Source organism: Sebastes umbrosus, chromosome 14 (assembly GCF_015220745.1).
Source record: "Sebastes umbrosus isolate fSebUmb1 chromosome 14, fSebUmb1.pri, whole genome shotgun sequence".
NCBI lineage: Eukaryota > Metazoa > Chordata > Actinopteri > Perciformes > Sebastidae > Sebastes > Sebastes umbrosus.
This window is the reverse complement of record NC_051282.1, coordinates 29,961,411-29,978,890: the sequence shown is the minus strand read 5'-3', so window position 1 is coordinate 29,978,890 and position 17,480 is coordinate 29,961,411. Positions and strand designations below refer to the sequence as shown.

Here is a 17,480-nt window from a genome sequence, read left to right as displayed (position 1 = left end):
TGGCTGTGTTGTCACTGAAATGAGCTGAATTGTTAGAAAAGTTAGAAACTCTGCAACCAGAAGCTTATAAAAAAATGTTTATTTATATATGACAGTTGCATGTATGTCTAATGTACATTCATCAAAATATAAAGTTTAAGGTGTAACAATGTAAACAAAAAAATTAATGGATGTTTAAATGTTCATAACAAAATCCAGCATAGGTAATCACCAATGAGTTGTAACTGAAATAGGAAAAGAAATTTAAAAAAAGCAAAGTGAGCACAATGTGGTGAAACAAACACTAATCTAATGAAGCCAATGGCCTGAGTCGCCCTCCTGGCTCCTGCAGAGAGAGGCATTAGAGCCTGTCCAGAGGCTCTTCGTCTAATATCACATTTCCTCAGTGAATTACAACACAACCCTGAGATGAATGTCAGTGAGCAGCCAACGTAGAGAAAACATCAAACTTCCAGTACTTCCAAAGCAGTGGGCATGAAGTGCTTTTCGTAGCCCGACGTTGACTGTCCTTCCTCTGATGAGCTCCAACAATCTTCCTCCCTGTCCCTCTCCTCATCGGAGTCAATCATTTTGCTGTACTCCTCTCTTCCATATCTGCGGTCAGTCCTATGACACTCCTCTGTGACCGTTTCCTCCCTCTGATCATCTTGGCCACCTCGGACCACTGGCCTAGTTAACCCGTCAGGGTCGGAGGAGTTCTCCGGGGAAGACTCAAAAGCCCAGGGCTGGATCTCCACAACCTCCAACAGAGAGAGCGTCGGGTCTGGCTCATAGACGGCAATGCAGATCCAAGGCAAGGGCTCATTAATCTACAGGGAGATCACACGCAAACCCAAGATTATTTTTGTTATAAGCAGTTACCGGTGGAATAGCAAAATAAAGGCATTATTTAGGAATCAGTTTAAACCCTGTTTATTAGACTAAAAAGGCTCACAGAAGTCCTATCATTTCAGTCAGTCTCTCACCTGGTGCTTCATGTGTCTGATAATGTAGCTGTTGCGGGCATCTGGCACTTTGAAATAGAAACACTGATGCCCCAGTTTGTTTTCTCCTCGACAAACACTGGCAGGACACAATGAGAGTAAAAACCAAACATAAGACACTCCTCATAATCACATAACGTTTCCACAATATTGAAGATCAATTAAAACTGTACATTAATGTATTATTATTCAATGTTCAGACAACAAGATTGGAGGGAATTTGAATCCTTTTTTATCCTTACAATGTGCACCACCGCACTGAAAAATAATATTATTTTGCTTGTTAAAGTGTTATCAAAGATTAGTTGGGAATGGATAACACCGATAGTCAAAGTATTAATCAACAAAAGGAAAACAAATGTGATGTACCACAGTTATACATCACTCAGAGATAGGAGGATAGAGCTTCAGAAACATAACATAAGTTAAAGATAAGTTGTTTAAGAAGATTTTCTCACCAGACTAAAGCAACTACAGCACATATCACAACCACAAAACTGATTCCAAGCACGACTGGAATTAAGTACGCTGAAAAAAAAAGAGAGAGAGATTAACTAATTAAGCCAGTAATATGATTAATGCACCTACTATGTTGTAAGAAATATCAAATTACACCACTTAAAAACTTAAAAAATCTTTGTTTCACAGTTCATCACATTCAAGAAGAGAATAATTAAGATAAGATGTAATACCAATATCCTCGCTTTGTTTCGTTTTGAACTTTACTGTTTCATTTGCTCCGGGTCCGGCTACAGTCACAGCTCTTATCCGCACCTCATAGTCCTGTTCTGGATTGAGATGCTGCAGCTTAAACGTCTTACTTTTGTAAGACACGTTGTACACTATAGGAGAGACAAATAGTGTGGAGTGAGGTTAAGTAACCAGAGAATACAGGAGCTGACAGCGATAAACCAAACTAAGTAAACTATTACTTTAGTTTGCATGCACCTTTTCGGACACACTGAGCAGTAAACTGTCGGCGTCTAGAAGACACAGAGGCTAACAATTTAGCAAGCGGGTTACATAATGCAGGAATTGCAAAGGCATAATGACAGAGGAAAAAGATTAGGTCATTGGGAATATCAACATTTTCCTCAGACATATTATAAAATAATGAAGAATATAATATAAATATAAATATAAATATATAAATATAAATTACAATATATTAACTTATTATGCACCAAAAAATTAACTTCCATGGCCTCCACCATTTCTGACAACGTCAACAAACACGTCACAACTTGTGAACTCTGAGCTTTCAGAAACTTTCCTCTTACGAGGTCGTGAATATCAGAAGAGGGGGGGGCGTTCATACGGACTCTTCTCGTGAACACGGTAAACTTTGAAGGCACCAATATTTCTCCAGAAATAGTATGCAATTTGTATACTACTGGTTTCATACTAAGGTTTCGGGCACACTAAAAAAGTCTCACATACTGTTTTAGCGTCATGTTAGCGTGTTACAACAGTGTCGCTGCGTACCGTTTTGTCCGTCTACTCCATCGTCTACTATTATCTGGTAGTACAAGATCACCCCGTTCTGCTCGCAGAGGGGAACAGACTCCCAGGACATGGTCCCACCAGTGGCAGCAATGGAAAACACCTGAAATGATGGCACTCTGGAGGGGGCTGGAAAGTGACAGAGAAAGGTGCATGATGATTACAAGTTTATTTGATTTAAAGGTCCCATATCATGCTCATTTGCAGGATCATACTTGTATTTTGTGTTGCTACTAGAACATGTTTACATGCTGTAATGTTAAAAAAAACTTTATTTTCCTCATATTGTATGCCTGAATATGCCTGTATTCACCCTCTGTCTTAAACGCTCCGTTTTAGCGCATTTCGACGGAATTGCAACGAAATTGCAACAGAATTGCGTTGCTAGGCAACAGCTTGGTTCCATGTTTACTTCCTGACATTCACATACACTGCAACCAGGAATAAACTGTTTAGAATGTTTACGTTTAAAATTGTGTCAAGTTTCTAAATATTGTATATTTATGACATCACAAATGGACAGAAATCCTGGAAGCTTGTTTCAAATGCAGAGTTTCTGAAAACGGGCTGTGTTGATTGAGCGTTTCGATACTTTCACAGTATTTATATTGGACTTAAGACTGCTTTATAATAAAAATTATATAAATACAAATTTATAATATGGGTCCTTTAAAAGACATAACATTTGAAAAATATATCTTTTTTTAAAAGATAGCTCAAAAACAATGCATAAATACTTACTTCCTTGAAGTGAATATCCAATAACTGATGAGAGGTGATGGACTTTACTGCTGTGTGATACAGTGAACAGTGACACTTGGTAGGGTTTGTACCATTCATATTGACCTGCAGGTGGAGACACACATCACAGTTAAACAGCACATTTCCAATGAGTCCTTGGGATTCTCAAACTGAAAATGTAATAAGTGATTATCACTGAGTGATGGTTTCTTTAAATCAATCTTCTTTATCACTTTCAGGGGCTACTCAGTCAGATGTTCTAAATATTTAGGCAGCGCTGTAGGATGAGTAAACTATTGCTATGAACGTGTCAAACAGACCTTTAAAGAATACTGCTGTCTGGCTTTTGTTCACTTTGATCCAATGAAATCCTCGGCCTGGAGGACTTCCTGCCTGTTTGTATTGCACCACATATTCCTTCAGGTTGTCAGAGGGCTGAGATGGCAGATCCCAGGACACAGTCAGGTTCTCTTCACTCATCTTGAGGCGAATAGCTTCCCCGTTTTTCTCTTCACCTTAGCAAGAGACGAAAGCTTTGTTAGTTCTGATGAGCCGCAACAACAGGGGAAAATAGAAATGAAGAAATTAGATGATACAAATAAGTAGAGCATGTTAAACATCACGGCACACGGTCCGGGGCTGTATTCACAAAGGATCTCATCTTACGATTAGGACTCCACCGAAATGTAAGTAAAACTTTTTCTGAGGGATTGAGAGAACACCTAAGACTAGATTTCATTGACAAATGTTTTAGATATTTTATATATTGTGTCACAAATTCCACAAATCAAACAAAGCAAACGACATTGACTTGTTATTTGAATGAACAAATTGCGTATTATGCAGGTAATGGCCCTATAAATCAGCTTTATTTATTTAGTCCATTTGGTGATTATTTAATGATCAGTCAAACAAATGTGGATCTGAAGAGCGCATATGATTCTCAGCTGAGATATTTAAATTTGGCGAGCTGATTTGATTCTTATTAATTCACCTGCCATCACAATTTGCTTTTAAAAATTCATTATGTTGCTCAAAAACAAATTAAACTTGCTAAAATGTGTTAAATGTGATATTGTTCTTGTGCTTGGCTCGATAGCGCCCCCTACAAAATTTCAACGAAGCAGCCCTTGCGGTACGTTTCACATAGATTAACGAAATTTGGTAGACACATGTATCACATTTAGACTTAAAAAAAAGTCACTTGGGGCCATGCTATAAACCCAACAGGAAGTCGGCCATTTTTTATTTTTTTGTGAGATTTTTTGTGTATTTTTGGCCATTTCTAGGCTCTGTACTTTAACAAACTCCTCCTCAAAATTTAACCGGATTGACTTCAAATTTGGTCAGTAAAATCTTAAGACCTTTGTGATGAAAAGTTGTTCAAATCTTGAGTTTTTACGAAACGGCGTTGACGTGGCATGTCGGAGAATTTACATGATTCGCCATTGAACGACAAACTGTTGTAACTAGACTGTACTTGGTCCAATCTGCCCAAAACTTGACCTACTTCATAGCAGTCCAAGCCTGAGGAAATCTACATGGCAATATTGACTCATAGTCATAGCGCCACCTACTGGCAACAGGAAGTCAGCGTTATGTGACAAACATCATCTGATTCACATTAAATTTACATTGTGTGGTCTACTCTTGATAATGAGCAACATAATGCATGTTTAGCGCATGTTCTCTAGCGTCACATAGAGGACAAAGGAAGTGGTGAAAAATTTGCAATCTGTCATTTCCTGATTGAGAGCAGGTCTTAGTGACTTAGGAGTCCTCTGGATTACCTCTAACTTCTTACTTTTAGCTCTAAAAGGCTTTCTGATTGACTCAACTTAGGATGTTTTGTGAATACGGCCCCTGATGCAAAGCTTTCAACACTTCCTACTTCTACTTTTTACTCAGTGACAAGTCGGGGCAACTGATACCTGGTACTGGCATAGCCAGATAAGAAGGCACTGTGGCACCAAGAGCGTTGTAGGCAGACACACTGACTGATGATGCATCCTTTAGAGAGGAAGTGAAGTGGCATTGCGTCTCCTCCAACACCAGCCAGCAATTTGACTCAGCCGTGGACACGTTCACCACCTTCACAGTGTCGTTATTGTAAGTCAGTCTGACTTCATATCCCAGAATGACACCGTGAGCCTGAGATATAGGAAGCTTCTGGATGGGATGAAAAGAAGGAGAGGTTAGCGAGGGGTGAGTCTGCATAAAGTGAGACTGAGTGGTTCATTATTTCAGTCATGTGAATAACGATTGTGGGTAATTTGTTTAAGTACCTTCCAGGTCAGAACACAGTCAGAGCTTGCCTGGGATATCCCACAGTCCCTCCATACATCCAGCTCTCCAACAGGGGCTGAACAAGGGAGGAACAGATTAGCAAGAAGGAGAGAAAACCAGAGAGATGATGGTAAAATCAGAACACAGTGCAGGATTATTGAACTCAGTGGTTCATAGTTTTAGCAGAGAAATTGTTATTTTGTTTAGACAATACTGTTGGGGTAAATTAGATTAGTCCTTTTTCTTCAAGCTAGCCTGGCTCTGTCTAAAGGAAACAAAATCCACCTATCAGCACCAAAGCTCGCCAATTATCATTTGTAAAAGTGTAAAAATGACAATTCCCTATTTTACAGGGTGTTTATGGCCAGGAATGTTAACTTCTTTCCACTGGTTACCTCGGAGCTTAGACTGTAGATAAGAAGTGGAAGTAGTCACCGTGACGTCACTTATTGGTTTGTGGACTGCCGTTTCGAAGCCTCGAGTTTGGCATTTTGTCCGTCGCCATATGTTTTTTTGCAACCAGAAGTGACATGAGAGGGTGGAGCTAAGTACAACTGAACGCTGAATGAGACATTTTCGGGCGACCAAAATGTTACAATTAACTTTCATGAAGTGAAAACACACAGTGGACGTTTGTGCAGAAATAACTGCTGCAGCTCCTCCAGACCAACAGAGGTTTTCTGTGTCTTGTAAAGGGACGGGCCCCTGGAGCGAGAAACGTTGTTGTCTCTGACCGGGTGCCGGTGTCTCCCCTGTTCCCTCCGGCCGCGGTCGGGAGGCTGAGGCAGGAAAAGCCAACACTAGAGACCTTCGTCTGGTCAGCTAACATTACTGCCAAGCAGCTGAAATATAGAGTGATATTGTGGTTTTAGCTGACGTGTGTCGCCTCACTGTTTTGACGGATGCTCGCTCACATTCAGGTAGCGCGTGCAGACGGGTGAGCGCAAGCAACAGGACGCTGACTTTCGTTGACTTAACAGCCACAGGTGTCGCTGTTACAACCAATGTCTGATTCTTACAAACAGTCCCTTTAAATAAAAACAGCACAAAACAAACAGAAGAAACTATAAAAATCTGTCAACCTTCTCCAAGTTCTTTGCTGATGCTAAATTGCAAATGAGGACCCACCCTTCTCTGTGCTTCGTATTTCGGCGATGTCACTCCAGTCACTCTTCACACCTGGGTCACAGGAACAACGAACTTGAAATTCATAGTCCGTGGCGGGCTGGGGATCGTCGACGGTATAGCTGAGGCTGACTTTATCCTCTTCCTGTGTAGAAAGGGAAAAAATGAGCTTGAGCATGCATTCAGTTGACAAAGCTTTAGTCAATCAACAATATACAGTTTTTCTTGCAAGATTTGCAAGGTTATCTTTGAGGACGGCACAGTCTCCTCCATGTCAATTTACTAAATTACACAGTTTGGACCATGTTGAGAGAAAGAAAAGGAAAATAGAGTGCTTTAACCCGGAAATGAGTAAGCATTTTAGCACTTCCGGTTCCCTCGTCTGGAAGTCAATGGGTTTTTAGTTAGATGCCTGGAATAAGGTCTGTGGTTAACACAAGCTGAAGAGATTTTAACGTTTTGTTCTACGACATAAAATACATCAATAATTACCACACTGGTGAAGTTTGAAGCCTTTATGTGTCTTAAAAAAAGACGGTTGCTAACAGGAAATTAGACTACTAAACGTCACCACGCCAAACACCGTTAGTTTACTGGTGGCAACGTGAAGTCATGTGACCGTGGTGTAGTTCGTTTTTAGCCTAACGTTAGCTTTCTACTTCTTGTGACTGCATTTACACTTCAAAAGTCATAAAAGTGGTGTCCATTTGTGAAGATTACGGAAAAAAACGTGTAAGTATAAATGTTTGTTTGCCACAGAGTTTATTTTCTGCAATAATCCAAAACCCAATGGAACAAACCCATTGGCTTTTTGTCGAGGGAACCAGAGCGATGCTAACTTCCTGGTTGGCCTACAAAAATAGGTCATCCCTGCAGCACTGTATAGTGGAAGACCAAAACACCTCAAGCCAGATGTGGTCGTCCTTAATCCGATATCTGACGTCACAAACGCCCACAGAGACATGATGCTCATCACAGCTGGACTCCCAGGAAACCCCTAATGACTCCTCATAGCTCGGCAATGGGACGTTAGGAGGGGGCATCTTGTCTAGAAACAGAGACGGACACACAAAAACAATCTAATATGAAATATCACTTAAACCGGCCCGCATTCTTCACATTAAAAGCAGTCTGGAGGCTGATAGAGGAGACCCAGAAAGTCGTGGAAGGTCTCATTTTATAGGTTAGGTTACAACCTGTTCACACATTGGCAATAAAAAAAACGATTATACGTGTAAAAACGTACATACAGTCCCTTTAAACAGGAAATTTATTGTGATTCTGGTTGTCAGAAAGGCAACAAGTATCACCGTTGTGGTCGTTGGTGTCTGTATCTATGAACGAGAATGTGCAGGACTGACTTACTGATATTTGCTGTATCAAACACAGCCTCCTCAGATTTGTTAGAACCATACTGGTTCTTAGCCTGGACCCAAACATGAAGTTCCCCGCGGGGGAAGTGTTTACGAAGGATAATCCCACTCAAACTGGTCCCATTGATCACATGCCCCTCCCTGGAAGACAAGACGAATGAAACAAATTCAGAAGACTTCTCCCAAAGTTATCAGATTATTGTCACCAAGAAGTCATCAAGACGATGACAAAGACTATTTCTGGTTGTATTTACTCGTTATTTGCTGGCTCCCAGTGCAGGCTGTAGTACGTCGGGATATGAGTGTCCGGCCTCGTATCCCAACTACAGTGGATATCTGCACAGTTGTTTTCCCCACCACATGGGATACAGCACTCAGGAGGAGAGAGAGCATCAGGAGGACCTGGAGAAACAAAGAGGGTAAGAGGCAGGGAATGAAATTAGCACCTGCCTCATACAGGGTAAATGTTGGCTGTGGCAGGTAAAACTTTCAGGTCACCTGCCACCATTCTTATATCAAGAAATATTTTTGGGGGGGATTGAAGTTACATGATCCACATTTCTACTGTCTGTTACTCAGTGTTTATTAGGGGTGGAAGAAAATATTGAAAATATTGAGTATTTAATTATTACGTTTTGTGACACTGTATCGATTCTCAAAAACCCTGTATTGATTTCTAATTAATAGTTTACGAGCAAATATTAACTCAGTTAATACTTTGCAAAGTGAAATGCAAATGCAGATCCTACTATTCTGATTGCATAAAAAAGTAAAGAAAAAAAATGTATACAGATGTTATGCATTTGGCGGAAAAAAATAATTTTAGACCCTGGTAAGGAGTAAAACCAAAAACTGATTCTCTATTACATTATCTCGTTCAGTCAGTTTCAACTAAAGCTGAACTTTATAATTTTCCTGAAGTTAGGATTTACTTGCAGGGCTTTTGAATTAGGCTGGGATGGTTTTAGTGTGGGTTTAGATGTTTAAAAAAAACAAACACCACTTGACACGTAGTACGTAGAGCTATTTAAATGTCTATTGTTCTGTCCGAAACAAAACATGCAGATCCAAGCAAGGGGGGGAGAGGTGAAGTTAGGGGCAGGTACACAGACTAAAATGCTACCACTATGAGTCACAAAACACAAAGGTACTAACCCATTGTGACAAACTTCCAGGAGATTGTGAGTCATAAAGAAAAAATATAAAAGAAATATAAAGCTAAAAATAAAAATGAATACACACAAGTAGTAGAAGAAGAAATCAAATAAACACTCCGATCTGCTGCTAGAACTCTTTAAAATCTCCCCAAACTCATTTTAGTCAAAACATCCAGTCAGTTTGAGGAGTATTACAAATTGAATGTAAATTCTTGTTAATATTCCATAGTGTATTAATCAGATAGACTTAACTGTTATAATAGCAAAGAAAGAGGAAGTGAATATCTGAGATAGAAGACATAATAGATAGAAGACTTATCTTCACCACAAGAAAAATACAGAGTGCTACTCTCTCATACGTGCTTCCGCTCATACCCCCAACACACACAAAAACACCCTTTTATCTATTCATCACACGACTGTCACCTTTACCCATTTCTCGAAAGCCTTTACACTTTTAGCGGAGATCAATTCAATGCCTGCACACACACACACACACAGCATGTTGCAAGGACGCGCCCTGCCAGTACCGTTAACAGGAAATGAGCGCTTTATATCCGTCTGGGTCCACATACACCCGTCCCACTGTCACCACTTCCTTTTCAGTACAGACAGTAATGCAACATTATATATAGTAGGGTGAGGGTGAGGGTCAGTCTACAAATGAGAAAAGCTATAAGCATGTGATCTGCATATTTTAGCACAAAGAGCCCATTATCATAAACATGTTAAGCTTGATGTGCTGCACATAAAACACCCAGCTCAATCTTTATTATTCTGAAAACAAACAAAAACAACAAAAAAACTACAACTTCTTTTGGTTTAGGAAAAAAAACTACAACTTCTTTAGGTGTAGGCAAAAAAAAAAACAGTTAAGTTTAGGGAAAAACATTGTGTTATGGGTTAAAATAATTACGAACACAAAGACAACTACACATGTCTCCTCGGTGAAAACCCTGTGTTTTGTGTACCATCCATCGTCCCCTACCTTCAGCCCTTATGGAGTTTCACATCATCTATACTACAGCGCCTGACTTCTGCTTCTGCTCGTGTCATAGTTACTATGGTCGCTGTCGTGTCCTTTTATACCTTCTTTCAGTGATCTACCATGTGAATAGATGATAAAACCTACTAGTGGGTGTAGTAGGGCCCCTATTAACCCACATCTATGGACTTATAGTGACTAATAATAGCCTGTCTAATCGGCTGTTTATCTTTAACAACACATCATTTATTATAAGCTGATCACATATTTTGTATGTCAAATCTTGCACAGCATATTATAATATAGCTGTTAAATAAATATAGATGAGTAAAAAAGGGCCGTATTTCCCTCTGAATGGAGTAAAAGTATAAAGTAGCATAAAATTGGAAAAAAGTACAAGCACCAAAGGAGGAAGAATTAAACTCATACAGTATATTAATAACGTGTATAAACTGTGGATAATCCTACCTGGAGCAAAACAATGTGGCACGTTGACCAGCAAGATGGACAGAAGCCACCTTGTTCTGAGTGTGGCCATTACATTTGGACCCAGGCCTCTAATGCCTGTGGAAAACACACATATACACACACATATACTTTATATATAAACAGACATATACACACACATATACTGTATATATAAACACACATATACACACACACATATACTGTGTATATATAAACACACATATACACACACATATACTGTTTATATAAACACACATATATACTGTATATATAAACACACGTACACTTTGTATATATAAACACACATATACACACATATACTGTATGTATAAACACACATATACACACACATATACTGTATATATAAACACACATATACACACACATATACTGTATATATAAACACACATATACACACATATATACTGTATATATAAACACACATATACACACACATATACTGTATATATAAACACAGGAAATGTACCAGCCACGGAAGCTGTACAGCCTGTAGCAGACACATCCTTTAACTCCAAGCTCTTTGTCTGTGACAGTATTACAGCGAGCTACGAATCACCAACACGTGTATCAAAACATACTGTACATTCAGCAGTTTCACATCCAGTCTGTCTGTCATATGCACACAAATTAACTAATACAGATGTAGCATTATAGTTGGAAAGTTACATGAAAGCACAGCAGCAACAGTTCAAATACTGTGTAAAAGTCATGTGAATATTGTTCTGTCTCAAGCTGTTTTTCCATATATACTATATGTATTTGTATCTTATTTACCTCTTTAGGAGACACGCTGGGATGTGTGCAGTGCATTCTGCAGCGGTGTAATAACCCGGTTCACAGAGATACTTTGTTGCGGAGAGTTCAAGTTAGTCCGTTCGAGTTTTACCGGGTAGCCACGCCCCCGTTCTGTTCTGGAATTGCCAGTGACGTCACACATGCAGTCAAACCATGAACCACACGTGCCTAGTTTAATACTTCCTGTCTGCAGGTCCAAATACATAATAACCAAAGTAACTTCACATAGAAACAAACTCTTTAACCACATGACAGAGCAGTTACTGATAAGACTGAGCAGTGATACAATCTACTGTTTAGGGACCACACCTCAACTGAAACTCCCTCCACAGAGTGAGACTGGAGAAGTTTTTTAAAGAGGCATAAATTTCTTATCAAGTTTTTGTTATGCTCAAATCATAACATGGCAAACTGCAGCCCAACAGGCAACAACAGCTGTCAGTGTGTCAGTGTGCTGACTTGACTATGACTTGCCCCAAACTGCATGTGATGATCATAAAGTGGGCATGTCTGTAAAGGGGAGACTCGTGGGTACCCATAGAACCAATTTATATTCACATATCTGGAGGTCAGAGGTCAAGGCACCCCTTTGAAAATGGCCATGACAGTTTTGCCACCCCAAAATTTAGTATGATTTTTGAGCGTTATTTAACCTCCTTCGCTAGTCAATTCTCAAGCCTCCAGCTCTGTGACTACTTCACTCTGAGCAGTTGTCAATCATGACGTCTCACCCCCTTTTTATAACATTAAATAACTAATTAAAACCAAACATCAGAAAAATGAACACATTTCAGTGGGGTTTATGACCTATACTGCAGCCAGCCACCAGGGGGCGATTGAGATGTTTTGGTAAGTGAATAATAAATAAATGTATGCAAATTTGCGTAGCAGAAGTTTTTTTTCTTTCTTTCCTACCACATTAATCATCCCACGACCCCTCAGATTTACCTTGTGGCCTTTTGGATAGGCCCTATAGGTTTAAATTGTTGAACCCCTCGACTAAAATGTAAACAGTATAATGTAGTCTCCTCTACTACATCACTAAAAGGCTGCTTACATATTGATGCATCAATATTAATTATCTAATAATGTAATATATAGACTAATACTCTTATATTGGTTTCTACAGAGGTCATTTTCATGCAGATACTTATTTACTTTTTAAATTAATGTTGCCGATAGGCCAAATACTTCTGTACGTTTACTCAGTTTTAAATGTGGGACCTGAAAAGGTCACTTTCTCAAAGTCGGATTTTATGGAAGTATGGAGATGCATCACATGCAAAATGTGCCAGCACAGCGTATTTCAGGCGAAGTGAGATTATTTTCAGCCTTAGAAAATTGAGGAAAGACAAAGATTACTTAAAAAGGCAATGATATGGTTCTTTTAACACATTTTTTATTATGGATCTGAACCTTTAACCCATTTAGCGCTCAGTGTGCCATGAAACAAATGCAACAAAAACAAATGCAAAATACCAACAAATCTACTTCTAATTTACAAACAAGATTAGACATTAGTGACTTTTTATGCAAATGATCCTAACAAAGTATATTCCCTTGAATTTTCAGACGTACAATTCAGCTGGTAATGAAAAATTAAGTTAATAACAGTGTGTGTGATATAGTGGGAAGGACAAGACAGCTTGATTCAAGATTGAATAATTAAGGCTGTTCATTACAAAGCCTAGAAGGCATTTTTAAACAGAAATATATATATATAAACATTTTGAACACATGGCAGCCCTTTCCATACACTTCATAGATACTAAAAAAAAAAAAAAAAAAAATAAAAACAGTTCATATAACGGTTTAACTGAAAGACACTGAATATAAAATGACCTCAAATTCATGAGAAGTGTGTGAGGAAAAAAGAAGTGTGTCTGTTTGTGTTGTCTGCCGGTGTATTCACTCAGAGGGCAAAGGTCGACTCTCAGCAAAGGGAGCTGATCTCGCTCTTGCTGCAGCCCCACTTGCAGCAGGCGTTGGACAGGCCCACCACCACGTCCCTGCCCTTGCGGTCAGCCTTGCGTAGAGCTTCCAGGATTTCGTCGCTGATGAAAGAGCGGGCCGACCTGCTGAACACACCCTCGTGGTTCTCTCTCTCTGTGAAGCTTTGGTCTCTGTTCCTTTGGAGGATGCTCTCCACCGCGGGATTGTAACTCAAGCCCTCCGAGGACTCCTCCTGACGGGAGCTGAATGGATCCTCTGAAACATCTGCAGCAGTGAGACGGGCAAATGAAGAATCAGAGAACACTTTTCTGTCACACTGAGGGATTAAATGATAGTTTGTCCCTGACCCTGTCCAGTGTCTGTATTGTCTTTAAAATAATTGATAAAGATGGCAGGGAGTGAGTGTCAGAAGTATTGAACATTTCTGGGGAAAATGCAAACCAATAGGATGCAGTATATTAAGTTTTTTGAGGATCAAAAGCTCAGATAAATATTTGGGAAGTTTCTTTATTAAGTGGTTCCAGCATAGATTGTCCATACTGTAAACACTGACCAAGCCAGCTATACCATTGCTCATTATGAAAGTATTAATTTATCTTCTATTACTATTGTTGTTATTTAATTTAATTTAATTTAATTTATAAATTTATTTTTGTAGTTTTTCTTTCCACTGTCATCTCTCTATTATTATAAAAACATATAAATATAAAAATATTTTATTATTAATTAATATTATTATTATTGTTGATGTTATTATTGTTACTATTATTATTGCTATTATTATCATTATGATTATATAATTAATTAATTTAACAAACTACTTTTGTACTTTCTACTCAGGTAGCCTACATATAATAGCCTATATATAAATATAACAATATTTTGTATTATTATTTTCTATTATTATTATTTTCTATTATTTTTTTTCTATCATTATTATTATTAATATTATACCAAACAACATGATTGTTCAATACAAATGCAATTAGTAGTATTTTCTGTCTATCTGCACATGAAAAAACATGTTTTATTCTCCCTGCATTGAACTTATCATTGCCGTATGCTTTTCTGCACATTGCACACAATCACAAATGAGCAGAAGAAGGTAATAAAGACAGAAACTTCATCATGGACATACAAAGAATTTGCAGAGATCCAGAGAACTCATAACATCTGAAATTGAAAAAAATAAAAGCTGATATCATACAATGAATGGATATGTTTTGGTCACCAGATGAAACCCTAACAGTGATTGTAGTATAAGAGACATCACAAGGCCAGTATAGCACCCTCAGCCTCTCACCTGCAGTCCTGAGCGACCGTTTCCATCGTGAGCCTCCACAGGTGAAGATGACTGCCCGGATGAACTCACGGCCACAGAGCTTCACCCCATATGTTGGGTCGTCCAAGGGCTGAACCCCAGCCACCAGCAGACACACAGCCAGCACTGCAGCCTTCCACATAGTAAACACAGCAAAACAGAAGTGGTTAAAACGACAGGAGGTTCTTTGCTTTGAGCAGCACTTAGCTTTTTTGTCTCCCTGTTTGCAAGAGTTGTGACTTTCTAGCTGGCCCAGGCGTGGTTTATAAAGGGGGTCTGGAGCCCTGCATACTGTGCGCATGCAGGCCTTCTACGGAAGAAGAACAGATTTGAATGAGAGATACAGCCAGAGACCTTTATGGAGACAAAAAGCGGACCAAAGGTGGCATAATTAATGAATATGTCAGATGATCTAATTGTGTTTCAGCATGAGAAGCACTTTTGTCACTTTCAATGTCACCTCACTTACATTTAATATGTTAACGATTCCATAACCATGGGTCAATGTGAATATGAAGAGCATATTGACATTAATAATGTCAACCAAAAGCAAAAAATATGAGACTATGTGACGTGTCTCCAACTAACCAATATGCTTCTCATAGGTATTTGCAGATATATCAATTTCCTTTGACATATTGCTGCAATATAAATTGCTAAATCACTAGATATCATGGTCTCGTGTCCCCTACAGATACCATAGATTGCTGTGTAAGGTGATATATTCTATGAGCTGAATAAATCTGTCAAATAAAAGCAAGAAAAAATCGGGCAATTTATCAGTTGTTGGCAGCTGACACCAAAGAATAGCATAAGGATAATCAACACTTAAGTCTCACAAGAAGATGTTCAATGAAAGGAAATTCCTTTCAAAAATTAAAAACATACAGTGAACTGTGATTGTCTGAACGCATGCAATGAACCTTTCTAGTCATCTCTTTGCCAAAAGGTGAACTGGGAGGAAGGAGACAGGACCAGTGACATTTTCAAAGGCAGATAACATAGAAGCCTTATTATGAGTCAGACAAAAATAAAACACATTTTTATCTGTGTATCCACATAGTCAAAGGTCGCTCGTTTAGGATATTACAATGGGGATGATGAATTTGTAATTAATGTGACGATAACAAGCAAACAAAATGGCATTTTAGGAGGGTGTCCATCCCGGCATTCATTAACACAGTGTCATCGAGGCGACCTGCGGAGGTCATGGGAGCAATGTGAAAATGCAATGGGCCATACTTTTTTTAAAAAAATAAATATGTGTTGTATCTGAAATGCAAACGGTAGATACATTTATATTATATGGTCCTATACTGTATAACTTGATTTAAGGGGTAATGACATCATTTATAAATTAATTTTGTGTTTAGAGCCCTATTGAAATTGCTTTGTTTATTATTATTTGTATTATTATCATTATTATTATTATTTATTTATATGTGCTGTTGTATGGCCACTGCATAACTAGCCTATAAAAAGTGACTTAGGGTAAAAAAAATTCAAGCAGGCTATCTGAAGGGGCGGTCCTTTTTCTGTTTTTATTTCATGTCACAGACACTGAGTTATGTATGACCTTTGCCATAAACAATAAAAAAAGATTTGGAAAAAAAACAGCAGCAACAAAAATGTACACAAAATAAAACAGCATCCCACATGTTGTAGAATACACACAGTACACTTGTAGTTTGTGTCAGTGCTGTTTTGTTAGGGAAATTAGATTTGACCAATTGCAAATAGTGAATGTGCAAAATGTATTTTACTTGCACTGAAAAGAAAAAACTTTGATATGTTTAAAGGTCCAATATCATGCCCATTTTCAGGTTCATACTTGTATTTTGTGTTTCTACTAGAACATGTTTACATGCTGTAATGTTAAAAAACCCACTTTATTTTCCTCATACTGTCTGCCTGAATATACCTGTATTTACCCTCTGTCTGAAACGCTCCGTTTTAGTGCATTTCAACAGAATGGGCTTTTTTCAAACGCACAATTTCTGAATATAGGCTGTGTGTATTTCTCCGTATATTGAGCGTTTTGATAGTTTACCAGTATTTATATAGCACTTAAACCTGCTTTATAATCAGACTGGACTACATTTTTTGTAATTCAATGGATTACAAAAACATGCCATGTAATTTGTATTCAGTAACTGACCACATTTCAAAGTAATATGACCCAAACCCTGATAGTAATGTTATTGAATGGTTGTGACATTATCAAATGACAAATTTTGATAAGCACTAAGATTAAAATATATAGCATCCGCCATAGTTGTAAAAAAATGTATGTCTATATGATAGTGATGCTCCACAAATGGGCGTGGAGGGCTTTGTAGTAGACATATTGGTGCTACTGTGCCTTTAAGACAATTCGGTTATTATCAGGTTATTGTCAGGTTATTGTCAGGTTATTATCAGGTTAATGTCAGGTTATTGTCAGGTTATTATCAGGTTATTGTCAGGTTATTTTAAGGTTATTGTCAGGTTATTGTCAGGTTAGCGTCAGGTTATTGTCAGGTTATTGTCAGGTTATTATCAGGTTATTATCAGGTTATTGTCAGATTATTGTCAGGTTATTGTCAGGTTATTATCAGGTTATTGTCAGGTTATTATCAGGTTAATGTCAGGTTATTGTCAGGTTATTATCAGGTTATTGTCAGGTTATTGTCAGTTTATTATCAGGTTGTTGTCAGGTTATTATCAGGTTATTGTCAGGTTATTGTCAGGTTATTATCAGGTTATTGTCAGGTTATTATCAGGTTATTG

The 17,480-nt window shown here is 38.3% G+C and overlaps 2 protein-coding genes across 3 annotated transcripts; both read right to left on the bottom strand.

Annotated features, from left to right (window-relative positions):
• Positions 1 to 60: 60 nt before the first annotated feature.
• Positions 61 to 11,569, bottom strand: il12rb2l (interleukin 12 receptor, beta 2a, like). Of its 2 annotated transcripts, none has more exons than XM_037791731.1 (15): positions 11,417 to 11,569; positions 10,622 to 10,717; positions 8,266 to 8,413; positions 8,004 to 8,152; positions 7,541 to 7,686; positions 6,642 to 6,783; positions 5,513 to 5,589; positions 5,159 to 5,396; positions 3,548 to 3,742; positions 3,228 to 3,332; positions 2,469 to 2,615; positions 1,676 to 1,825; positions 1,442 to 1,511; positions 966 to 1,062; positions 61 to 809 (listed from the first exon to the last, which is right to left on the bottom strand). In XM_037791731.1, exons 2-15 carry the CDS (start codon positions 10,689 to 10,691, stop codon positions 444 to 446), a joined length of 2,100 nt encoding a protein of 699 aa, XP_037647659.1. In that variant the 5' UTR covers positions 10,692 to 10,717; positions 11,417 to 11,569; the 3' UTR covers positions 61 to 443. The 2 variants fall into 2 exon arrangements, with proteins under 2 accessions (XP_037647659.1, XP_037647660.1); XM_037791732.1 differs by lacking the exon at positions 11,417 to 11,569 and adding an exon at positions 9,699 to 9,825 and having other exon boundaries at positions 10,622 to 10,712.
• A 771-nt stretch (positions 11,570 to 12,340) lies between these two features.
• On the bottom strand, positions 12,341 to 16,532 carry LOC119501413 (relaxin-3-like). The gene is made up of 2 exons (XM_037791733.1): positions 14,694 to 16,532; positions 12,341 to 13,654 (listed from the first exon to the last, which is right to left on the bottom strand). Exons 1-2 carry the CDS (start codon positions 15,010 to 15,012, stop codon positions 13,371 to 13,373), a joined length of 603 nt encoding a protein of 200 aa, XP_037647661.1. The 5' UTR covers positions 15,013 to 16,532; the 3' UTR covers positions 12,341 to 13,370.
• Positions 16,533 to 17,480: the final 948 nt, after the last annotated feature.

Bases quoted from the DNA above. Each gene is read 5' to 3' on its own strand.
- LOC119501413 (XM_037791733.1), bottom strand. From the start codon at position 15,012: ATGCGCACAGTATGCAGGGCTCCAGACCCCCTTTATAAACCACGCCTG. The intron at 13,655-14,693 runs GTGAGAGGCTGA...TCACTGCTGCAG, and splicing joins ACGGTCGCTCAGGACTGCAG to ATGTTTCAGAGGATCCATTC.
- il12rb2l (XM_037791731.1), bottom strand. From the start codon at position 10,691: ATGGCCACACTCAGAACAAGGTGGCTTCTGTCCATCTTGCTGGTCAAC. The intron at 6,784-7,540 runs GTGTTTTGGTCT...CTTTCTACACAG, and splicing joins ACGACCACATCTGGCTTGAG to GAAGAGGATAAAGTCAGCCT. The intron at 3,743-5,158 runs GTATCAGTTGCC...TCTCTTGCTAAG, and splicing joins TCTGGCTATGCCAGTACCAG to GTGAAGAGAAAAACGGGGAA.